This window comes from Aspergillus vadensis (assembly GCF_003184925.1).
Source record: "Aspergillus vadensis CBS 113365 unplaced genomic scaffold BO88scaffold_2, whole genome shotgun sequence".
NCBI lineage: Eukaryota > Fungi > Ascomycota > Eurotiomycetes > Eurotiales > Aspergillaceae > Aspergillus > Aspergillus vadensis.
Genome location: NW_020292040.1, coordinates 1,480,321 through 1,504,015, shown reverse-complemented (window position 1 = coordinate 1,504,015; position 23,695 = coordinate 1,480,321). Strand labels below are relative to the sequence as shown.

Below are 23,695 nucleotides of genomic sequence, written 5' to 3'. Positions count from 1 at the left end.
GGATATCAAGCACTTTCCATATGCGGGCATATTGTAGATGATAAGAACAATGGGTTGCGTTGCCATTGTTCTCGGGTACAGCGGAAATATTTAGTGGGTCAACCACACGTCTTTCTATCCATCACTGCATTCCAAAGCATCAATTCAGCTCGTTATATGTACAGGTATCCACTCCGGTAGTACCACCCTAGGGCGCCCTGTCGAGGGGCTATCCCCACTCTTTTATAGGGTCATATACGCTATGCTGGACCACCCGGATGAGACCTATGGGCCATGGTAATAAATGATGGCTGTCGAACTCAAGGACTTGAGTCACTGCATAGTCTCTTGACGCTAGCAAAGCAAGGACGGTAAAGGCCCGGATGAACCATTCCGTCTAGCCGCCGTTCCTGCACGGCCCAGATAAGAAGCGCAGCTTCACATTTATTTGTTGGCCTTCTGCGCGCGCTCGTAGATCCAGTCGTTGAGGCCAGCACGGTTTCTGATCCATGTATGAGTATCCAATTGTTTCCAGGGTTATTGAAGCGGAAGAACTCACCTAGCGATCTCGACGGCGTAAAACTGCATACGCATGGCTGTCCTTCTGTTAGCTAGCGTTCCACCCCCCAGACAAGCCACACAGCCATGTATCACTTACCGAAGATCGTGGTATCTCTGTCATATTCCACCTTGGGGCTAGCACGCAGCATGGTACCGAAGTTGAAGTCCTCGATAATCTTCTCGTACTGGTTGATCCAGTTACGCCACTTCTCCTTGCCCTCCTTGCTCTTCATCTTGTCCTCATCGAGCGTCTCGGCAGGGTCGAAGTCGGGGAATTCCTTCTGGAAAGACTCGAGGATCTCATCGTCCATCTTGGTCAGGCGGAGTTTCGAGCCGGGGACCTTCTCCAGAATCGACCAATATGTCATCAGATGTTCCACGGCTGCATAATCGTGAGTCAGGGGACGAGTTCGAATAAGGGATGTCCGGACCAACCCTTAACGGCAAACTGCTTCTCCATCTGCACCAAATGTCAGCATTCTCGGTCGGAAATCTGAATAGGCAGTCTAGGCGCAAAAGTGACATACATCCTCAAAGTTCTCCGCCGTCTCTGGATCAAAAGGCTTCGACATCTTGGCGGTTGTGTGGGCGATAATTAATTACACAAGAAGCAGACAATATCAAAAGAAGAGTGTAAAGGTAGGAAATATGTTCTATTCGCTGGCTAACAGTCAGGGTAGTCGAAAAGAAATCGAAAAGTGAGTTGCCCCGCGCCCGACTTCTTTTTCCCGCAGGCGGAGAGATTTTTGCGCCGCCGCCCTTCAACCCCGCCGCTCGCGATTGGGCCGTACGTCATTTACAGATCTTAAAAACACCACCAGGAATTTAAGAGTCCGGACGATGTACGCTCTAGTTCATCTACGTTACTGGCATGAATAATTACAATTTAGATTCTATATTTCGGCCTGCGAATCTATTCAGTTTGCTATCTAGATTGCTCGCTGTCTGAGAAATGCCATGTCCGGCTAACTAACTAATCTGCCTCTGCCGCTTATTAATTGCATAGCAATCCACAGCGATGCTAGATCATACTGGAAAGATCCAGAAATGGCGGACAAACGCGAACGCCACTTAATGCTCTCTGACGAACAGTCTTCAATCCAAGTAAGGTTGACGTATTGATTTCAGAGCGTTAGGATTCATCGGGATCGAACAAGGAAAAGAGAATCTCTCATCGATGGCGGACAGAGATTAAACTATGGTACAGGGAAGCAATGTAAGGAAATGAAGAAGAGCATTATGCCTAATCACTGTCGTCGGAGTCAGGCAACTCTTCGAAACGTCCTTCATGGAGGGCGCGCGTGACAGGATTCTCCACCTGAAGAATGCCGTTCGCTCTGGCTCTGTTGCGATACTCAGCATTTATTAGTGCAGGTAGACAAAGGGTGAGGCTTACCGCTCAAAAAGCACAAATAACCTCTCCGCCTCTCTTTCTTTCTCCTCTTTGGTCATAGGAGGACCATCGTCCTTCTTCTCTGCAGCCCACTTCTGGCCGGTAATGGGATTGACCTCTGGATCAAACCCGTTCGGGTTGGTTGCGAATGCTTCGCCTGCCGTCTTAGGGATTTCCATGCCGCGAGAAGCTAGTAGTCCTGCGGCGAACCCATATCCGATGTTCTTTGTCAGATTTTCAGCGTCTTTTCCGGAGAGCACAAACATAAGCTCAGAAATAGCAGTCTTCAGATTAGGATAGGGCGTGGTCGACAGATTGAGCAACTTCGATGAGAGGGTGTCTGATTGTCCAATCGGGCGGCTTCTATCGTTGTCCTCGGGCAGAAGAAGCCATTGCATATATTTGCGAGGGCCGTCTGGAGCCATTTCATGAACGACCACGAGCGTATGGAACAGGGGTATAGCCTTGGTCTCCAGCTCGTCAGGGCCATATGCGGACACAGCTTGATCCAGTATGTTGATCAGCTTGTCGACATTGCAGTTCTGATTGAAGGTCGGGAAAAGGGGGCTACTCTCGAAGACTTTGCCCTTCTTATTTTCCAGATCAAGCGTGGACAAGCAGTTAAGAAGATAGCTGAGGAGGCCTTCCAGAGGCTTTGGGGGGATATCGATGCGGTTGATCATCTTAAAGATGTGAGGGATCGAAGCCGAGAATGTCGCAGCCAAATCAGAATATATCTTTGAAACATTGAAAATGAGCTTCAAGGTATCAGTAAGGGCCAACTCGTCCATCTGAGACAGAGACTTTTTGCCAGATTTGGGGAATTGTTTGGCGTGTCGGACGATTTGCTGAAATCAGTCAGCTTCCATCATATTCCGGTTTTGGCAAGACACGCATTAGCTTACGTAGTTGACATTTTCACCCAGAGAGTGATGTCTGATGAGGTTTTCAAAGTCCATTGTGGTGTCATAGGTAGATAGGAACAAGATCCGACTGATCACCATCTCATCCTCCGAGGAATCACACTGAATGAAGGTCAACTTCTGCAAGAGCTGGTTGACATAGTGAATGGGCATACCTTGAGCCTCTCAGCCAATTTACCTCCGTAGCCTGTGTCTACGAACAGCTGGCGCATCGATCCATCTAAGAGGAGAGCGTTTGCGACGCAGCGTAGAGCGGCACGACGCACATCCGGGGTATCCCCATCAACACCATATCTGGCTAATAATTCTATCCCCTCTTTAGAGTAGATAGGATGAGCATGGCTGGGGTTGGTCCCGTGCTGCCTCAACTCCAGGAGTGTCTGCACGCGTTCTAAGGCACGCAGGTGACGAGGTCAGACCGGTACATTTTACATTCCCTGTGTACTTACCCTTCGAAGTGAGAGACTTCGCCTCGAGGTCCGTTTTGAGAGAGCCCAGTAGTTTAGTGACTCGCTGCAGCTTCTCTAGTCGCTTGTTAATTGAGGTCTATACAATGAAGTGGCTTGTACATACCTGGGCCTTGGAGCGGCCTGAAATCCATGGTCAACTTTTGCTTAGCGCAATTCTATGCGCCGGAAGTGAAGTGTGTCAAGGGGTAACTGCTGGCTTGCAATAGCCGTCTTACGGGGCGCGGTGAACCCCTACTAGTCTGTCCAGTAAGTCCCACTTAGCTTGGGCTTGATCAAGTTGCAGCGAAAGCGGGTCTCCGCGATTAAAGACAGAGTCGTTGGAGAGGCGAAACCCGGTCCAGAGGTTATGGGATGATCTGGAGTATCTTTCTTCGCCGATGGGCTGTAGTGAATTCCGGTGCTGGAAGCAGCGCAACGGATAAGGATAGGAGCTAATGTTGCGCTGATGAATAGAGATCCGCAGCGCAATAAAGCAGAACCCCACCGGATAGCACTAAGCGGCTGCACAGTATCTCCGCAGTCTGTACATGCAGCAATGGTATTAGACATAAGGTTGACGAGACGGACATAAATCAATGCATGCAGTCTGTGGTTAGTAGTTAAGTAGACGAAACTTACATTGACAACTCGTTCTGGGTTCGAAAACAACCAACGTGAATGGGGGAAACGAGAAAATTGAAGATAATAACTAAAGAATTGGGGGGAGGGCAACTCCGGTTCATCTCCGAAGCCTTCTCCGTGGTGCCTGAGTGCCTTACTGCCTTGGGCATGAAACGCGGCGCTGCCACTTTACGCGTGGCTCAGCCACAGGCGCGTCTTTTTGAGTTGCGTGGCTTGGCGCGGCCCCGGTAGGATCAAACTGGCACGGCTATCCTACTTTCACCAGGGCTTTGATCCTTGCTCATGCTTGTCGACAGCTTCGGTCTGGGTCATGGACAGCGTGGTTTCTAGCTAGGCTGTATCGCGATGTTCCTTCTCCTTCTTTCATTCCTGTCCCCGTTCTTTTCGTCGTCCGATTCTGTGAAATATGGTGGAGGTTCTCGGTCCTCTGTCTGCTCGTCCGCCAACTCCACCTAGGACATCATCTCGTATGCTGTCTGAAAATGATCGAACTGAAGATTCTCCGGTTGTTGTACACACGCCTCGCGACTCTCCCTTTTCCGTCAATGGCTCAACCGGTGCGCCGTCAAGTCGACAATCAAAGCGCGTGAACTTCTCACCATGGACAAGATACATCAAACCTCCCTCGTTTACCAATTCCGCCGCAAAATCCAAATCTGACCTCAAGTCCCTGCCTCCCTCGAACGAATGCAAACCTACAAAATCTATCCTCAAACCGACCACATCTCACTCTGCTACCAATTCGCCGTCTGCTGAACCTCAAGCTCCCGTTTCCTTCGCCATGCTTCTAGAGTCGATCTTACAACAGCTCGCTGGAGAGGCTGTCAGTTCAAGGCTCGACGCCTACATGCAGTTCTTCGGGGCCCTGAGAGCATATGACAATCTGCCTGGTGATCAAGAAATCATAGCGAGGTTGGGCTTGATCACTCAGTTCATACATCGGGACGTTAGCCGGGACTTGACAACCGGCGGACCGCTACATACCAACCTTGTAATACAGGCCCTTAAGTTGGCTGTTGCACTGGTTTGGCATAGTGAGATCTCTGCGCGTCTGTCAGATGACTTCAAGACCTTTCTTGTCGATCATTCCGTCAACTGTCTTCAAGATGTGAAGATGCCAAAGTCCGTGGTTACTCACTACTTGTCCGTATTGTCAACCCAGAACTTTAACGCCAAGGTCATGACGAACACGCGAATAATACGCATTTTGACGGTTCTCCATGAATTAACTAATCGCGTCACTGGAAGCGCAATTGTGTCCCAGCGTCTAAGCATCTATCTTCGTGTCCTCAATCAATCCAAGATGATCTTCGTCTCAAATGCATCCCTGTGGATGGATCATCTCATATCCGGCTTGCTACACCATGTCAAAGATATCAGGATAAAGGCTATCTCGGTGGGCTTTCAGACCGCTATAGCGTGCGGACCAAACCCAACCTTGTCGAAATGCGTCCGTGAGGTCTTCAGCAGACCTCTCGATGAGCGGAGGAAGCTTGTGACGGAAGTTTGTGAGCGAATGACGCGCATGATGGCACTTTCTGATTGCGGAGTCCACATACCTCAAATATGGAGCGTGATTATTCTACTCCTGCGCAGCAAAAAGTTCAACGTGGATCAGTGGGAGCATTTCAAAGAATGGGTCCTTGTGCTGCAGAGATGCTTCAATTGCAGTGATTCTGCAATCAAAGCGCAGGCCATCGTTGGCTGGAATCGGTTTGTTTATGTCGTCAGTCCCAGCGACACAACGAGCCCTTCCTTATTGCGGATGCTGAGCAAGCCCATCGTCTCTCAGTTCGATCGGAAGAAGCAAGACAAACAACCCAGTCAGCTAGCCTTGTGCAGCTACTATAATCTTCTTTATTACGCCTTCCGTCCCTCGGCATCTTTTCAGCATCTTGATGTCGTCTGGGAAGAATATGTCGCTTCACCGGCTTCGAGCATTTTTTCGTCTGTACCCAGTCTCAGCGACAGGGTAGCCCACGTGCTATCCAATATGCTCTGGAGCCCCCAAGCGAAGGTTTGGTTGGAGAACAAGGTCAACGAGAGCAACAAGCTGGACCCTGAAGAGTTGCCATCCATTGACAGTAGGTGGATTCGGTCGAGGATAACATCGGTTTTGAGCGTTTTTGAGGAGATCTTCAAGTCTTCTGTCTGGAATCCCGATATTGAGCGGTCGAATATTGCTACAGCCTGGATCGGCTTGTCCAAGGCCTTGTCACATGCGTCGAGCAAAGAGATTACGCCCACGCCAGAATCGATGCAAGCTGTAGCACACGTGCTTGGCCTTCTTCAGCGCCTCTGGAACGCCGGGCCCTCATCGCTCAATGCGGCTATCGAGAAAGACTCAACGGATGCCTTCTATGACCGGTTCAGCTTTCTTGCCACCACTATGATCTACAGTCTTGGTAGCGCACGGTTTACCGAGAAATTACTCCTCAAGACAGCCGATGAGACTTTTCAGGCTGCTACTACGCCTACGCATCGTCATCAAAAGGCGAATACAAGTCTAGACAGTCCCATCCTACATTTTCTTCGATTTATCAGTGAACTACCTGGTCATTCGAGGCCTTCCACGTCATATTCGCGCCTCGTTACCCGTGTTCTGGAAGCTACTTGCAGTGACAAGCTATCAAGGAGCTCACGTCTGGAATTCTTTAGCCAATGTGCAGATATACATGTGTTTGATGCGGCTGCTCATATTGGCGATGATAGTCTAGCTGAAACCGTGTGGAGGTCTGTGGCACAGCTGTCTGCAAGCTCTTTATCCTCTTTCCCTATGGAGACAGCCCGCGAACGTGACGGCTCAGTTTGCCGTGACTATGAGAACATTGTTAACATCCTTTCTGCCGGCTTGAAGTTCTCCGACGTGTTCGAAGCCTGGAATCCGCTTGTTGATTCTCTTATCCGCGTCGTAAGAACCGAAAAGGGTGATCGGGCTATTTCCACCATGGCCATGGAACCTCTTGCCGCATCTATCATAGAACAAGGGACACGGAATACCTGCAAGCCCTCCGCATCACTCTTGAAACTCTCGCTCTCAATTCCTTACGGCCACGAAGCGGAGACGGCAAAAGGAACACATGAAATGGCCTTCCCTTACAAGCTGATCGAACTCGTGGATAAGACTCTTCGTCAGTCGTACGAAAGCTTTGATCCTGTCGAACCAAACGGCATTGCAGATTTCATCGAGTGCCTGACGTCTCTACTGGGATCGGGTGTACCTACTTTCCGTACAGCAATGCTCACACACCTCCAGCAGTCCCTTGCATTATATCTCAAAGACGGGGAGCGCAAGATAAACGCTGAGAGTGGCGTGGAAAGCAGAATCCTTACTGCTGTAAGTGTACGAAGCAAGGGGCTTGTGTTACGTACTAACTTAGAATTAGTGTCGCGCGCTGTCGTCAGCCGTCTTGAACATCTTGCAAGCAGCACAACCTCACGACGCCTTCCGTGTACAAAAGTTCGAGCCTATAATCTGTGCGGGTCTTGAGTCCACACATGCCTCTGTAACAAAACGATTTCTTGACTTCTGGCGTTGTTCGTTTGGATCACAAGAGTCCTTGCCCTGCCCCGAGACGATATCTCGCGCGCTACATGATATTGAAGTCCAGATGAAGCTTCAGCAGCCGCATGGTCATCGGCAAAATATACAGGTACGTATTCTGATTAAAGTTCCAGCCTGCCCTGCTAAGAAATTCTAGTCCGAGGCACAATCCGATCGTCAAGACGCAAAGGCCATTCCAGTCGATACATCGGTCAAGTCTCGCATTGCTTTCATACTTGATGATCCATTCACATTGGGGCTGAACTCGTCGCCTATAACCGGAGGGTCTGAGCGTAAAGCCATGCCTACGTCTTCGGAGAAGCAGACCGGACATTCAGCGGGCCAAGTATCCCAAACTGATGATGACTCTGATCCGGATGTGGCCACGGGTCATTCGATGCCCCTCCCGACGGGATCGGGAGATCCTAGGAAGCGTAGCGAGTTGTTTTCGATCATTGAAAGCCTTCGTTCGTCTTCACCTCCGACGAATACTCCAAGAGAACTCGGTTTCATGACGCCCCCGCACTTGCGCGACCTGCGCAACGCGGATGCCGACGCCGGGACACCACAAACCCCGACCCTACCACCTGTCGCCACTGACAATGAGTACGGGTTTCTCGGTTCTTCCCCTACGCCGGGTACTCGAAGCCGAACGCAATTGAGCGAACCCGAAATACCTCAGTCGCTATCGACTCCAGCAGCAGAAGAGTCTGTCCTAGAAAACGAACTTCAATCCTCCCCTCCAAAGCTGAAATCGACCAGTCCTGAACCTCGAAGTAACACAGGAAACATGAACACACCAGGATCAGGGAACACTACGTCGAGCAGGAGCAGAAGATCGAAGAGGAGGGCCCGGCGTTCGTCAAGGCAGAAGAAGGCAATGAACGCTCAGTCCAGTCAACCGGAAGCGACTGATGAAAGCATGGCAGTTGATTCAGAGGAACCACTGACAAAGCGTCTCCGTTCATCGACAGGCAAATTGCCAGAAGACAAAAGTCTCTCCACTGAAGACAGGCAATCGAAGGATTCGTCGAAGAATGGCTCTCGTGACTCCGGGCTTTCCCAAGACCCTATTACGGATTCTGGTGCTACCGCGGAGCCTGTCAACGAGCCAGAGCACCAGGTCAGTGCTGAGCAACCGAAGGACAACGAAAAACAACAAATAGACGGCTACGACTACATAGCGGACTCATGCAGCGACGACATGGAGACCCAGGTTGCGTCTCAGTTGGAGCAGGATCTAGAACTCGCTGTAGATCTGGACGACACGGCGAGTATAGAACATGCTGCAACAGCTTCGGAGCAGGGTGCGAATAAGAAACGGAAACGCGAGGCAGAGCAATCTACACCTTCAGGCAAAGAGCGACGTCGTTCTTCAAGACTCACAAAGACGCCTTCTGTCGCAGATATCGAAGGCGGTCGTGCTACTCGGTCTAAGAGACCGATGACCGTGTCGCAGGAGGTCGAATCATCCCCTGCCGAATCGGCGCCGAAGCGACGGAAGACCGAGTCTAAGAGTGATATGACTAGCACGAGCAAGCCCGCCGAGCAAGCAGCTAGTACTGATAGCGGGAAGACCAAGGCCCTGGATACCCAAGACAGCTCTCAAAAACGCAGATCCTCTCGTCTCAGCGGACAGGCGGCGCCAGCCATTCCCGAGGAGAGCCCGCTTCCGAAGAGGTCACCACGACCTAGTCGTTCTCGCAAGGCGACCAAGGACAAAGCCAAAGACAGCATACCAGAAGAGCCTCAACTTAGAGAAGATGTCGAGACCCATCACGACGAGACTCCTACTAAAGATGCGGTGGACCAACCTGTCAAGGATGAAAAGGAGTCCAAGATCACTGTTGAAGATAAACCAGCTGAGCAACTCCCAGAACCGGATAGCTCAGTGCAGCCTCCAACAGAAGCTCAGGTCGACGAACCGATGGATGAGCCGGTGCCAGAGACCCAGCAAACGGCACCTGATGACGTGCCAATGGAAGACGCGCCCACAGTGACCGAACCCATCCCTGAGACGAAGGTGCCATCTGAAGAGAAGAATCTGGAGGTGACGGAAAAGACGCGAGCAGTATCCCGCACGACTCAGACCGAAGGTCAGGAGCCAGAGATCTCGGAGGTGGGTATCACAGACTCCCTCCGCAAAGTCTTGAGCGATGTGAAACTGGCCAAGTTGGATCGAAACTCGCTGAAGGAAATTGACGATTTACTATTTGATATCCGGGTGGAAACGCATGAGGCATTGAGGAGAAACACCGGTTGAATGGATTTTGCATAGCGATGGCGTTGTACTTTTGTCTATATCCTAGTATCAATATCTTATACTCCTTGCTTTTTTTTTGTCTGCCCGTCTGACTGTTTTATTTTGTGACCATGGCCATCAAAAGAAGTTCTCATTTGTTTATGATCCCGTGCTTGATTTGCCATTATTCTTTCGGTCTTATGTTCTATTATAAGATGGACGATGCGGAAGCTGAATGTACTCATCACGCTTTTAAGACTGGAGAATGCGACTGTAATACCAGCATACCATAAACTACATTCTAATCCCAATCACTAGCCACTACTAGTTTCTACAACTAGTTAGTAGTGGTTCAAGATGATTAATTCGCGGAATCCTTGGCCGCTGACAGGAGGAGTCAGTCCGTCATCTCATCCTCACTGCCACACCCATCAGGAGGCTTACTACTACTTTACCAACCGACCAACCAACCATGCTTATCCTCCGGGGCGTCAGTTGCGCCCCAAATCTCCCAGGGGTCCCCTAAAACCCGAGCACATCAGTCAGCTAAATACTAACTTACCTACTTCATCTATCCATCAGAACTGAGTCTCTATCCTCAGCATGACCACACTAATGACCCAACCCTGAATCAAAGACTCAAAAGTCGTCAGTCAGACTGGCGTCATGGTCCCGAAGAAACGAGGAAAAGAGACCCGATAGCAAGTGGTGGTGTATTCACTAACTAACTAACCTTCCAACATAACACTTTGATTTTTGTTTTCTTATCGCGGGGTCTATGACTGCGATATAGTGTACTTACTAGTACTCACTCGGCTCTTACTTTATCGGGATCATACTGTCTACCTATCTGGATAGATAGATAGATAGGTAATCTGTGTGAGTATGTCCCTACCTACCTACCTTATTTATTCATAAAAAAGCTGGGTTACTAACAAAGAAGACTCTCGCAACAACACTACACCATGGTCCAAGTATCCTCTCTAGCATTAGTAGGCTATCTAGCTCCAGTGCTCGTTACGTTTCTGCTCTTTGTAACATGGTATGTATGTCTTTTCATTTCTACCAGATTAAAATACCACAAACCCCCTCCATACAACGAAGGACATTTTATTTAATTAAGATAAAATACAGGCTCATCCTCGGTACCCGCCGTCGCCGTCGCCGCCGTCGCCTCTACGGCCCTACATACCCCTACTCGGACGCCGAAATGGCGGCGGCGGCGGCGGGGGGACAACGTAATCCCCGGATTGTAATCTCGCAGCAGCTCATCGATGTACTTTATCCGCAGGTGAAGTACAAGGACTGGTTGGCTGGGAGGCAGAATCAGCAGCAGCAGCAAAGACAGCTGGATCAATCATCGGGTGCGATAGCGCAAGTGAGATCCACGTCTGGGGATAATACTTCCGGTGAATCACCAGACAACGTCAACATCAACACCAACACCAACATCAGCAACAACCAAGAAAGAGACAACGACACAGAAGATACAGATACAAGCGGAGACAACCACCGCACATGCGCAATATGCATAGACCAGTTCGCTGACGATGACGACATCCGATCCCTACCGTGCAGACATATCTTCCATACGGTGTGTTTGGATCCGTGGGTCACGAAGAAGAATGCGTTTTGTCCGTTGTGTAAGAGGGCTTTGTGTGGGGTGAAGAAGGGGGATAGTGGGAGTGGAGGGGATAGGAGGAGTTGGCCTTGGAGGAGGCAATCGCAGAGGGCGAGTGCAAGGGTGGTTTCGGTTTCGGTGCCCGAGGCGGCGGTTGTTAGAGGGTCGGTTTAGTTCGTATGTTGCTTTGGGCAATTGGGGTGGTGAGTGGCCTTGCTTGGGGAAGATGGGGGAAGGGCAGGTCCTGGTAGAGAGGACATCATACAATACTAAACGTACGCGGAGTACGCAATACACAATACTAGGGTAAAATTCTATTTCAATCTCAGCTGAGGCATCCATCGTCACTGCATGATTATTCACGTAAAGTTAAGCATATCCTATTATCCCAGTTACAACCGGGGCCGGATAGTTTGTCCACCTTCCCAGGATTCACCCGCCTCCAGGGTCTGCCAGCCAGCAACGGAACCGGCCTCGACACAAAGCATGTTCTTGTATGCCTCGTCAGGCCCGAAGTCCGCCATGCCCTTGGCCTTCTCGATCCAGGGGTTCCACACAACCACATCCGTCAATGCCTCCCTTGTGATGGAGAACAGAGGCTGATCATCCGACGCCGTGGACACGATAATTGGCACCTTCGGATCCAACGCCTTGTACACCCGGTCCGTTTCCTTGTTGATCTCCACTGCCTCCGAAGTCTCCGTGATAGCTGCACCGCCCTGTGTCTTGTCCAAGTATTCTTTTTGCTGGAGGTTCTTGACCCGGACGTTCGTGATGTCCTACATGCCTCGTTAGCCTGACTCCAGCCCTGCAATTGGGCCGTGACATACCTCAACACTCAAATACGTATGCATCAAAACCTGGAAATCGAAGTTCTGCTCGCCCTGGTTCTGCACCTGCAAAGAAGTCTCCAAGCTTCCCTTCGTCAAAGTCACGCTATACACCAGTCCAAACTTATACGGCCAGGCCTTCTGGAACTCCTCACTCAGCATGGGATGTGACAGTCCAAAGTCCAACTTCACGGCGTCTTCGCCTTCTTTCCGGTCACGGCCGAAGGCTTCGGACGAGGATTTGCCGAGGAATTCCCAGTTCGAGTTCCGGGCGAAGCCGTGTTGGGGGAGAGCAGAGGTGGCGTGGTTGGAGGGGGGAGGACCGAAGACCTGGTTTGATGAGATTAGGAGTTAGTTGGTTTGCCTTTCAATGGATACGTGAAGGAGCTGAGATTTAGAGAGCAAGCTGGCTGTTCAGTGGTGATCGGCCGAAGAGGACATACCGGGAATACGACAGGAATTCCACCCCGGATAGGCTTGGAACCATCTAGGTTAGCCTTCTCGCTCACGAAGAGCTGTTCCTTGCCATTGGCGAGCTTCCAGGAGGTGACAGTGGCTCCATAGAGATAAACGGTGACAGACTCGCCGGTGGGGAGGGTAGCTTCAACGGTGTTGTCGCGGAGAGAGATGGTGGGTTGGGGAAGAGAGGCACCGACGCCGATGGCGGCAGGCTTGTTAGAGCGATCCATGATGGTAGTTGGAAATTAAGATGAAGGTATTCAAGGTGGAAGAGAGAAGGGGAAAGACCAGCAAAGACGGAGGACGGATGCGGGGAGGCCGGAGTCAACTGAACCGGCGGGGCGGCGGGGCATTGGCGTCATTCGTTCCTCGCCGTTTCAGTTTACGAGCACAACTCACCCCCTTCCATTTCTTATCTTCTTATTGTCGAGGTGCATGTTACAAAGCATCTGATGTGTCTCGACAATAGTTTGAGTCTTTCGACTACTTCAGGATACTTTTGAAGTCCCAATTCAGCTGGTCAATGCAATGACATCACATGTTTGCTTTCCGTCAGGGTCCAAAGTCAATGCTAAGCTCGATCCAGGGACTTGAGAGAGTGCAGAACTATAAGGGTAGCACTGATATTCAACGATAGATAGATACGTCAAGGGAACTATGATATGTATGAGGCTATCCTACCCTCTATATTACTTGCAGTCCAGACTTCTTTCATATAATAGCTAGGGTAGTACCTAGAACCATACCCTGTCAGCTGTGCAAACGTTATTTGACTCTATCCACTATTTCAGCCACTTTTTTAAATTATCAGAAACAATAGGTTAAAGAACCGGTCAGTAGTTAGTCTATCATGACCCTGCGACTCCCATGTCAATAGAGATATAGAACCATTGACATCCACATTGAGTGACGGGCATACACTGGAGACTGAGAGTAGTATGGCAAGATGTCTTCGTTCAGTTCTGTTTTGAATCCATACATCAATGCACGTACATACTATTCGTATTTCCACCCTCTCCCAAATAACAATAGTATCATCAAACTATCATTGCACCCAAGTGCAATAGCAAAATGGAAGCAAGCATCCAACTCTATTCCTTCTCATATTCATCTTATGATTGCATTCTGTCAAACACCAGGAAAGTAGTAGATAGGACGCCTGGTATACAGAAATTAGGAACATCAACATATAGTTAGTACAAGTGCTGTATACGAATGACCCTACGAACTACTGAACCTGAATTGAACACATGGTGGAGGGCAAAGTCGCAAATTGGAGACAACTAATGACGTACAACAGAAAGCTGTCTTCCCATCAGTAACATAACTATCACTGATGGAATGCAGGCTATAGTACGAGTAATGATGCAGTACTCTCACTCTATGGCCTCTTGTCGGACTTTGAATCCTTCGGGGGTGTTAGCGCTGCGTGGACAGACAGATAATTACTGCTCCGGAGAAATGATACCATGAAGTGCGAGTTCTACTATTTAGACTAATGATCTGACTAAGAATACACCCATTATAAAATATGATATTAGAATATGGTACCCTGAACACACAAAGAAAGAATGCCTATGGAGCCACAAAGTAAAAAAAAAGTACGATATTCGCCACCATACCCAACAGGGCAACCCAACCCAACCTACCCTACCAATAGCACCCACAACCCAGCCAGCCAGCCAACACCCTCAAAACCCACACATTCATTCCCGTGATTCCACACAAAAAAAACACCCCACTCCAGCAGAGGAAAAAAAAAAAAAACATTTCAAAACCCCCCCGTACCAATAGCCCCATCACCCAGAGATCCACTTTCCACCCTAAAAGGTCCCAAAACATGGTTCCCGAGCTGTCAAAAGAGCGAAAACAACCAACCAGCACCCACCATATAGGACTAAAGTTGAGTGGGTATTCTAACAACCGGCGCCAATCGTCTAGTGGTTAGGATGCAACCTTCCCAATCTGACATTGGATCAGGTTGCGACGCGAGTTCGAATCTCGCTTGGCGCAGTTTTTTACTTGTGTCTTTTTTACTATTTTGGCTATATAATAACTATAGGGGATATGGAGTAGGTAGGTTAGTATTGTTTTCGGATTCACTGTTTTTTTTATCCTGTAGAACTCGATTAGAGTTTCTACTTACGCTTAATATTACTCCTAATATTGCGCATCGCTTGAAGACACTACTATACAATGTATCAACATACATCAAAGCCCATCCAGTTTTACACACCTCTACCCTCCTCTCTATTCCCCTCCCCCAACTCATTACCAACCTTGAACGGATTCCTCTTTACCAAAAGCGCCGCCACAAACACACTCCCCGCCAACGCAACCGCCAACAAGAAAGTCCCCCTAACCGCAACATCGTATGCCCCTATCACCGCCTCCAAGTACTTCCCAGGCAACTTACCCTCCAAGCTTGTCGCACCCAGATGCGTCACCATCACCGGATCCAACCCGGGCACACTCTCCGCTAAGTCCCCCGTCAACCGGTTCAAGAATATCGCCTGCGCAACACTGATGAACACCGCTTCTCCGATGTCCTGCGAGAAGGTCATCAGTGCCATGCCTATGGAGATATCCTTCATGGGGAGGATGGCCTGTACGGCGATGAAGGGCACGCCGACGGCACTGCCGGAGCCGAGGCCTAGGAGGATGAGTGATGGGATCCAGAGCTTGGCGGGTGTGGTGGGGGTGAAGGTTGTCATGAGGGCAATGCCGGCGATGACGAGGAGGGAGGCGGGGAGGAGGATTGGGGTGTAGGTGCGTGTGCGGGAGATGAGCCAACCGCCGGTGATGGCGCTGATGAGGACGGAGATGACTAGGGGGAGGGTGTTGAGGCCGCTTTGGAGTGGGGTGGCGTTGCGGACGGTTTGGAACCAGATTGAGAGCTGGGGTTGGTTAGTTTGTGTTTAGAGAGTGAGGGAAAGGGTGGAGATGGGGAGTGTACGTAGTATTGAATGATGGCGCGGCAGGCTGAGAGACACAGGCTAAAGGCCGCGCCGGTTATAATGATGCGTTTACGGAGGACGCGCGGTGGGAGCATGGCGGTGTCTTGTTTGCGGTGCTGGAGGAGACAGAAGCCCGTGAAGATGATGGGCGAGAGGACGAGAAGGGCGATGATTCGTCCGTTGGTCCAGCTGTAGGTATCGCCGCCCCATTGGAGCGCGAGGAGGAGACATAGTACTGCGGGTGCGAAGAGGAAGAATCCGAGTAGATCCAGCTCGCGGAGTTTCTGTATGTGTGTTTTCGAGCCCCTGGGGGTGATGGTCGGGAGCTTGAGAAGGAGAAGCACAGCGGATGGTAGCGCTGCAGCGGGCAGATTGATGTAGAAACACCATCGCCAGGATAGGTCGGATGTGAGTATGCCTCCCAGGATAGGGGCTATGGCGATGGCGGTGTATTCGCTGGCGCTGATTAGGCCGACAAAGGTCGGTCTTCTTCGTAGAGGCGTAGAAATTGCAATGATGCTGGATGTTTGTTAGCTTTCAGACATGTCTCTATGTACTGTAGTGCTTACACCATGCAGCCTTGACTGATCCCAGAAAAACCCAAGCCGGTTATGGCCCTTCCGATGATGAAGATGAACGAACTCGGCGCCAGGCCCGAGAGAAGGATGCCACCCTCGAACAGCAGTAGGTTGATGAGAAAGACCCATTTGACCGGGTAGTTGTCATATAGCTTTCCCTGGGAAAGCTGCGACATGCAGGAGGTGAGTCGGCTTGGACGCCGTTAGCAGGGATATACAGGGTTACTGATCTGTAGGATAGACTCACAAAGCAGCATCATACCAACCAACATCAGCCACCGACCCGAACTCGTCGGTTATACGCGGAATAGCGGTGGTTAGGATCGTGGCATCCTAATATGACATTAACCAGCGCATGGAGATCTGCAAATAGTAGCACTTACCAGGCCAACCAGAAAGACACAGAAACAAAGGGACAGGGAAATAAGGACGAATTGGACCCCGTGGGGATAGATGGCCTCATCGGGCTCAGACTCGGCCTCAGGCTTAGCTTCCTCATTCTGCAGGACGGTAGTGTCGCCGACTACATCTTCCGGAACTTGCTGGACCTTCTCGAAACCCTCCCCAGGGTGTGTAGCTTCCGAGAGCTCGATGGCCTCTGGGCTTATGGCCATTCCGGGCAGGGGGCAGAGGGACTGAGAAAACTGAAACTAGAAGCATGAGCGAAATTGCAGCGGGGAGGCCGGCTACTATAAGAGAGAGATAAGTAACAACCAGGCAGAAGCTATCAGAATAGTAAATGATGGAGCATCCTGTAAAGCCGGAATTGTGCCAATCAGGAACGAGGAGTCGATGAGGTGATTGCCCCCCGGGCTGATGCGAGCTTAATGCAGGTAAGCCATTTAGTCCGATCCTTTGCAGTCTTGGCCAACTTCCTCACCAATGCTACTCTTGTGTGGATACTATTAGATAGGTAGACTACAGGATAACGAAAAAGCCAGGTAAGAACCCAAAGAAAACGGTGGTTCATCATTCGTTCATTATACATATATCGTCAGGCCCGACACATTGGGAAGTACAGACTTCCTGCTCACTTTTGACCACACACAACGCCCGTACGCCGCGATGTGGCGTAGCTATCGAGAAAATAATATCGCACTATGTGATGCCCGCCAGCACAGGGCTTCCATCCGCATTGATAAACTGACAATTAAAAGGTGGAGGAGAAGAGAAACAATCTGGGTCCATAGCCCAGCGGCTGGGAAGTTGACCGCAGCCAGCAGAAGTAGAGGATAAGCAACCCAGGGATTGACTGCCAGAGGACTGCAGGGTTGGAAGGTGGAGACGACCTTGAGCAGGAATGCCGCCAGTTGCAACGCCACTGTAGGGATCTGCGAGTCGATGAATGATGCAGCGCCCGGGAAGACTCTAGCCAGAGAGAAACGACCGGGAGGCGGGGGTAGTAACTGTTGGACAGGCTGCGGTCGCTCCTGGGGAACCTCGCGATGTTCGGCTTGTGCGGGAGAGTGCGATTGTGCGCTGGAGAACCAAGGCCGCACCATCATGTCGTTTTCCGGGCTGAGCGGGGTGTTTCGCTCTGACAACGGGCTTGTTTCTTCTACAACCGGCCTCAATGCAGCCTCGGCACCTTCCGACTCATACAGTGGATTTCGTCGTACAGCCACTGGACTCCGTGTCAGAGACTTGTTCGGAGAGCTGGATGGCCGGAAGGATGGAGAATCCGTGCTTTCCACCGGATGAATCCTCGCGCTTGGACGAATGTCAGGGCTTGTTGGACTGGTCCTTCTTGATCGAAAACTCTCGTTAACGTTGGCACCAGCCTGTAGTCCGCTCAGAACCTCGTCTGCAGACGGCCGCCCGTCAGGGTCCAAGGACAGTAGACGTTTTAAGAATGTGTAGAGCTGCCCAGGCAAATCTGGCCTGATAAACTGCGCATCGTCAAACCCAGCCCAATGGCTGATCTCCTCACGAAGCTGATCGAGATCCTCTTTCTCCTCATGGATCAGGTCTGCGTGCGTGTAGGGCAACTGCGCAAAACAGAGGAAGTAGAGTATCATCCCCAAAGAGAAGATATCGGACTTGAATGTGAAGTTCCCAAATGGACCCCCTGGATAATCTCGCCGTAGAACTTCCGGAGCGCAAAACGAAACCGTCCCGGTCGCCCCAGTAGATCTCCGCATCGAGTCTTGCGCCTGAACCTCGCCAAAGTCGCTCACGAGAACTCGAATTCCGTCACTGGTCTTGTGAAGCAAACAATTGTTTGGCTTCAGATCACGATGAATGTATCCATTAGCATGGAGGTAACGCAGCCCTGAGGTGATATCCTTGAAGAAAGAATAAATTTCCTCGAAGTTCAACTTGCGAAGGCCACCAGCTTCAGACGGAGGCTCCGGTCCTCCTCGGGACTTTCTTCGCAGACGCTCCTTCAGCTGCTCAGTGGTTGTCGGAGTGTCAACTGAACCACAGATATAGTTATGCAGATCCCCAGCGTTACAATATTGCTGGAGAATAAATGCACAAGGCACACTTGGCCCGAACGTACTGATCTTGGCGTTCTCTAGCCACACATGACGATATGAAACAAGGTTTTGGTGTGTAAGATGCTGCAGCAATTGCACCTCTGCGAGCACTTTCTCTAGCCATTCATGATCGTCACCAACGGGAACCCGCTTGCAGGCATACTGTCCGAGCGATACACCGTCCAGCACATGCTTTACCAGCAAAACCACTCCTTTCCCTCCCTTTCCTAAAACCGTCTCTTCCACGAAAAACTTCTTGAAATAGTCCTGTGTAAAAGCGGCGGAAGAGATTCCTTGCGTAGAGTGTATGCCGCTACCCGAGTAGCTGGGCTCGCTGGTGGGACCGTCTGCAAGTGCGGGCGGCACCAGACGTCGACGGGGTGACGGAGGGCTAGATGAGCTCACAGAGCTGGGCAAGCTATTGTGAAGCATACGGAAATAGTGTGGGTTGATAAATTCCGGCTGCGTTCCGCCATGGTGGTCGTCCTGGGCCGAGCTGCTATCACGTAGGGGTCGATGGCAATACGGGCAGTCAGCGAGCTCCAGGTTGCCGTCATCGCTTTCGGCTGCATGTCGAAGAACAAGTTGCTGGGAGTCTCGGTCGAAAACAACGACAGAGTCGTTATGGCGGCTTGTCAAGAAGCATTGTCAGAATTATCTTCATAGTGGGCAAGTGTCTGGTGGGGAAGCCAGGCTCGGGGTGAGGGGAAGCTTGGAGCGGAAGCTTACAGTACGACGTCAAGATTGCCTGACCCGTAGGGAACAATGGACATGCCTTCGTCCGCCATTATAGCAGGCAGAGCAGCCCATGCTTAAAGGACGCAGAGAAATACAAGGCCGCAAAGCCATGAAAAAGGGGCCGATCTTAAGCAGTAGCTGGCATGTTCTGGCCGCTGCTGCGGAGACCGGATGACGAGAGTGAGGCTGGGCGCACGTGAGCGGCCCTGGCGGTGAAGCTGGAAAGTCGCCGCGTCGCGTCCAGAAATGCTTTTTACTCGTGTATTCAACTAGAATGTACGCGGATTACTATAAATGCATGAACATGGATTATCAGACGATCTCTCTCTTAATTTGATGCTATGCTTCTCAGCACTATGCGGGTATCTAAAAGTAAAAGCAGTGGGGCCGAGGGATAGCTGGCTCGGATCCCGGTCTTTCCTGCATGGGTTGACATGTACTGGCAGACAAGCTGTCCAGGTGGCATGTCAGCAAGGCCGTGTGAAACCAGGCCTGAACTGGATATGCTCGGTGGCGTTCCGACCTCCGATCGATCTGCATCGTCAAGGATGCCAATGGGCCATACAGCTTTCCGTCAGCGGCCCGATGATCGGTCGGGCATGGCGTGACTGTCGGTTCCGCTCCGGTTGAAAGGGCGACGACATGGGCCCAAGGTCAATGGGTTAGTGACGGGCGGATCGGCGATCCGCGGGGTGTTGAAAGTAGTTCAGAGTAGATTTCCTGTTTAATCTTCCTCTGCTCCGCTTTCCTCGTCGCTAACCTCGAGATTGGCGATCGAGTCGTTATCATCATCCTCCTCGTCAAAGCCCTCGAACTCATCTCCCGAGCCAGACTCTTGCTTCTCAGCCGCTTCAGTGGTATCAGCAGCCTCAGGAGCGGTCTCATCAAGCTTCCGCTTGCGGCTCATTTCACCGAGGCGACCTTCACGACCTTCAATCTTCTCGCCCTCCTCGCCAGAGTTGTGAGGGGGAGCAGTGAACCAAGGGATCTTTCCACGGAGGAAATCGTTGATGACCATCTTGGCAACACCGTCGAGATCAGGCTCTCCACCACGTAGGAGGCGACCACCCTTGCGGGCAAGGAGACTGAGGAACTCGATGGGGTCGTCAGTGCGCTTGATACCATAGGTACGCTCCAAATGCTTGGGCTGAACACGCTTGAGAATAGCTGGAATGTACTGCTCAGGGTTCTCTACGTTCTCCACACGGACGACACCACGGAGAAGAATATCCTCAGGAGAGTCATTCGGGTTTGGAGGAACAACACCAGGGCAATCGATGAGGTAGATCCTCTTCATCAAGGTAACGTACTGCCACACCTTGGTTTCACCCGGGATAGGAGCCACAGTGCACACCTTCTTCTTGCGCAAGGTGTTGATGACGGAAGACTTTCCAGTGTTGGGGTATCCAATGAATCCCACGGAGATCTGCTTCCGGTCCGAGTGCAAAGAAGAAAATTGTCTCAGTAGCTGGATCAACGAGCCCTTTCCGAAGGAGTTGTTGATAGAAGCATGGAAAGCCAAGGTAGGATAATCCTTAGAAAGGTGGCGAACCCAAGCAGCCTGGTGTCACGTTAGCAGCTGAACACCAGCGTTGCTATCAGAGTATAGCATAGTAAAAGAAGAAAACATATAAAGAAGAAATAAAACAAAAGTATGATGACAGGATGTGTGAAATGTTACTAAGAGACCTGCTATGATGCCACTTCAAGAGCGGAAGCAGGACTCAACTCAAAAACAGAACACAGCTCGGTCCTTAACGATCGGCTTTCAAAACGAAAACCAATCAGCCTAGCTTCAGAAAGAAGGTCGGCGCGGACCAGCGTCAATCTGCCAAAGCTGTAACAGACAGTCTCCCATAGCGAATAGCGCGACATGAAGTCGCAGGAGGCGCCTTGACTTAGCGATGGCAACGGCGAAGGGCCGTATTGTAGATCAAAGGAAAAGGGGAAATTGCAATGAGAGAAAGAAAGCGAAGATAGACTTACCGCCACACCTGTAGGTACAAGATCGCACTTGTTCAGGACGAAAATCAAGTGCTTGTGAGGAGCCTCCTCTCGGATGTACTTCTCAATACTCTTGCACCGTGTACCTTCCGGATCACGAGCATCAAGGAGATGGATGACAACATCGGAGGAATCGATGACCTTGTAGAGCTCGTTCCAGATACGCTTACTCTGTCCCTTAAGGAAGACAGCCTCCTTCGCGATGGGTGCAACACTAGAGTCTTCCTCTACTGCGACATCATCACCATTCACCACCATAGTGCCATCTTCATAAGTAGCATGGTCCGACTTCTCAACAAAGGCGTCGTGCATCTTGGCGGTCTCGCCAGCCAGATCCGCAAGCGACGAGACACCCAACTTGACACGTTTCCTCTGAGCCTTGGGCCCAAAGGTGTCACTGAAGGGGTTGGTCTCGATGGCCATCTTGGCCTGGTGCTGCTTCAGTCCATTCACACCCTTGTCATCTCTGATCAGGCTCATGGGAAGCTTGTTGGTCTTGAGTAAGACGGAATACGGATCAGAGGCACGCTCAGCGACCGCCTCACGGAAAGAGGACAGAGCCTCTTGCGAGATCACTCTGGTGTTTCCAAACCATTTACGGTTGGGTTCAATCCTAGCGACGGGGGCGTCTCGAGACTGGTACGAAGCAGCCTTGGTGATCTTTCCTTCAGCGTTACGTTGGGGTTTACCATCCTTGAGCATATTCAAGGTCCTCAACTTCTTCGCATCTCTTCCAGAAATCAGTACACATATCCATGACCATCTGTCGTAAGGAGAATACTGACCTGTAAAAGTTTTCACCCTTTACCCGGACGTTCCCCATGCCATCTCCAGTCTTCCCCTGCCGCTCTTTACGAGTGGCTTCCTTCTTGAAGGTACCCATTGTGCAAGTAAGCGCTCAAGGCACCTTGAAGAAGAATAATATGAAAAAATATCAAAGATAAAGTGTCACAAAAAAGAAATGGCGGAGCGCAAAGAGGGAAGAGAAAGAAAGGAAAAAAGTTTCGAAGCGCGGGAAATTATTTTTTTCTCCAAAGGCGGGCGCCAAGCTAAGCGGTGCACGGACCAGGCGCAAGAAAATCGCTTCGTCCTCGTTCGACTCCCGCAATAGCACCGCGCAGGCCATCAGCCATCTCACCCTCCTGTGCTGGTCCTCGATCCGAAGTAGACCGGCTACCTGGTCTCTATCAATTCTTTTTCTTCCATCCACTAGTCACCAATATTGCTCCGCCACTTTCCTTGAGCAGACAGACACTGTTTACCATGTCTCTCTTCCGCAATTGCAGGGCTGCCACTGTGCAGTTCCGCGGCTTCACCTCATCCTCCTGCCTGCGGGTCGGCCCCGAGTCTCCCAACTTCGTCGACATTCCTCAACCCATTCAGCCCGATCTTCCTTCGAAGCCCCGCGTCAAGGGTACCCTGCCCGTCCCCCGAGAACTCTTCCCGGCCCGCCGCAAGGACAAGCCGACAGAGGCATACATCAATGCCGCGACGCCTCTTCCGACCAAGGAGACCAACTTGGACCCCAATGACCCCAACACCGAATACATTGAGTGGAAGAAGCGCATGGCGGAGATGAGACGCAAAAACCTCCGCGAAGGTCTCCTGGAACTACACACCCGGAAGCAGCGGACGGACAAGGCCATGATGCAGCGGAGTTTGGAGAAGCAGAAGCGTCGGGACCGTATCCTCCGCCAGCCTGAGAGAGAAGACCAGCGGTTGACCCGTAACTCCGTCATTCAGGACATGCTACCCAAACATACCGCTGTGCTGCCGGATCCTGACCGCGAGACCCGCCTGGCTGAGTCCAAGGCCCGCCTCGAGTACCAGCAGGCTGTGAAGGAGGCCGAGCGTCAAGACAACCTGCAAGAGCTGTACATGAATGCTCGGAACTTCATTACCACAGAGGCTCAGCTTCTGGCTGAGATTGAGCGGGTCTTCCCCGAGGGTGAGAACGAGGCCTGGCGCAGTGACCACCAGGAGGGCGAGAACATCTGGAACTTGGGTGTGCCCCCTACTGTCCAGGGTATTGTCAACGAGACCAGGAAGAGCGAGACCGCTCGCTGGGACGTCATCCAGAACAGAGTCAAGCAGCTGGGAGAGCAGATCACTGGTGGCAAGTTGTGAGCCCATGTATTCATTTAGACGGTTGTACATTACACTATTTTCTTTTTCCTAGTTCGGTTTTACTTACTTTGTTTTGTCATGCAATTTATTGGTTTGTACTAGCTTTACCTGTTTGTATACCTATTGTACCTGAACGAATTGAACAATCTCAGTCATAAAGCTTTTCCG

At 50.9% G+C, this 23,695-nt stretch overlaps 9 protein-coding genes and 1 non-coding gene across 10 annotated transcripts; 5 read left to right on the top strand and 5 right to left on the bottom strand.

The window, feature by feature from the left end:
• Positions 1–423: 423 nt before the first annotated feature.
• BO88DRAFT_449552 (polysaccharide biosynthesis domain-containing protein) lies at positions 424–1,112 on the bottom strand (the record flags this gene model as incomplete). Its single annotated transcript, XM_025710501.1, has 5 exons — positions 424–481; positions 539–575; positions 638–922; positions 976–1,000; positions 1,068–1,112. The coding sequence occupies 5 exons, from the start codon at positions 1,110–1,112 to the stop codon at positions 424–426; spliced, it is 450 nt and encodes a 149-aa protein (XP_025567478.1).
• Positions 1,113–1,783: 671 nt separating this feature from the next.
• On the bottom strand, positions 1,784–3,457 carry BO88DRAFT_422000 (synembryn; the record flags this gene model as incomplete). The annotated part of the gene is made up of 6 exons (XM_025708554.1): positions 1,784–1,883; positions 1,937–2,781; positions 2,839–2,958; positions 3,012–3,247; positions 3,306–3,380; positions 3,430–3,457. 6 exons carry the CDS (start codon positions 3,455–3,457, stop codon positions 1,784–1,786), a joined length of 1,404 nt encoding a protein of 467 aa, XP_025567477.1.
• Positions 3,458–4,243: 786 nt separating this feature from the next.
• Positions 4,244–9,939, top strand: BO88DRAFT_484577 (putative telomere length regulator protein (Rif1)). The gene is made up of 3 exons (XM_025712290.1): positions 4,244–7,284; positions 7,334–7,600; positions 7,649–9,939. The coding sequence occupies exons 1-3, from the start codon at positions 4,354–4,356 to the stop codon at positions 9,752–9,754; spliced, it is 5,304 nt and encodes a 1,767-aa protein (XP_025567476.1). The 5' UTR covers positions 4,244–4,353; the 3' UTR covers positions 9,755–9,939.
• A 316-nt stretch (positions 9,940–10,255) lies between these two features.
• BO88DRAFT_401277 (putative RING finger protein) lies at positions 10,256–11,659 on the top strand. The gene is made up of 3 exons (XM_025705801.1): positions 10,256–10,616; positions 10,677–10,775; positions 10,868–11,659. The coding sequence occupies exons 2-3, from the start codon at positions 10,699–10,701 to the stop codon at positions 11,526–11,528; spliced, it is 738 nt and encodes a 245-aa protein (XP_025567475.1). The 5' UTR covers positions 10,256–10,616; positions 10,677–10,698; the 3' UTR covers positions 11,529–11,659.
• A 2-nt stretch (positions 11,660–11,661) lies between these two features.
• On the bottom strand, positions 11,662–12,923 carry BO88DRAFT_401276 (D-hexose-6-phosphate mutarotase). Its single transcript, XM_025705800.1, has 3 exons — positions 12,628–12,923; positions 12,185–12,514; positions 11,662–12,133 (listed from the first exon to the last, which is right to left on the bottom strand). Exons 1-3 carry the CDS (start codon positions 12,871–12,873, stop codon positions 11,747–11,749), a joined length of 963 nt encoding a protein of 320 aa, XP_025567474.1. The 5' UTR covers positions 12,874–12,923; the 3' UTR covers positions 11,662–11,746.
• Positions 12,924–14,416: 1,493 nt separating this feature from the next.
• On the bottom strand, positions 14,417–19,507 carry BO88DRAFT_440856 (protein kinase IKS1). The gene is made up of 8 exons (XM_025709832.1): positions 19,388–19,507; positions 17,327–19,289; positions 16,562–16,813; positions 16,426–16,511; positions 16,170–16,370; positions 15,600–16,119; positions 15,007–15,540; positions 14,417–14,608 (listed from the first exon to the last, which is right to left on the bottom strand). The coding sequence occupies exons 1-8, from the start codon at positions 19,444–19,446 to the stop codon at positions 14,588–14,590; spliced, it is 3,636 nt and encodes a 1,211-aa protein (XP_025567473.1). The 5' UTR covers positions 19,447–19,507; the 3' UTR covers positions 14,417–14,587.
• BO88DRAFT_t41 lies at positions 14,570–14,656 on the top strand. Its single transcript has one exon. It is a non-coding gene; the product is annotated as a tRNA-Gly (tRNA).
• A 93-nt stretch (positions 19,508–19,600) lies between the features above and the next one.
• Positions 19,601–20,073, top strand: BO88DRAFT_102638 (uncharacterized protein). Its single transcript, XM_025701201.1, has one exon. The coding sequence runs from the start codon at positions 19,691–19,693 to the stop codon at positions 20,024–20,026; it is 336 nt and encodes a 111-aa protein (XP_025567472.1). The 5' UTR covers positions 19,601–19,690; the 3' UTR covers positions 20,027–20,073.
• Positions 20,074–20,120: 47 nt separating this feature from the next.
• On the bottom strand, positions 20,121–22,367 carry BO88DRAFT_380324 (putative GTPase NOG2; the record flags this gene model as incomplete). Its single annotated transcript, XM_025704524.1, has 3 exons — positions 22,186–22,367; positions 21,383–22,130; positions 20,121–20,957 (listed from the first exon to the last, which is right to left on the bottom strand). Exons 1-3 carry the CDS (start codon positions 22,281–22,283, stop codon positions 20,121–20,123), a joined length of 1,683 nt encoding a protein of 560 aa, XP_025567471.1. The 5' UTR covers positions 22,284–22,367.
• A 144-nt stretch (positions 22,368–22,511) lies between these two features.
• BO88DRAFT_401273 (uncharacterized protein) lies at positions 22,512–23,681 on the top strand. Its single transcript, XM_025705799.1, has one exon. It carries the CDS (start codon positions 22,664–22,666, stop codon positions 23,525–23,527), a length of 864 nt encoding a protein of 287 aa, XP_025567470.1. The 5' UTR covers positions 22,512–22,663; the 3' UTR covers positions 23,528–23,681.
• Positions 23,682–23,695: the final 14 nt, after the last annotated feature.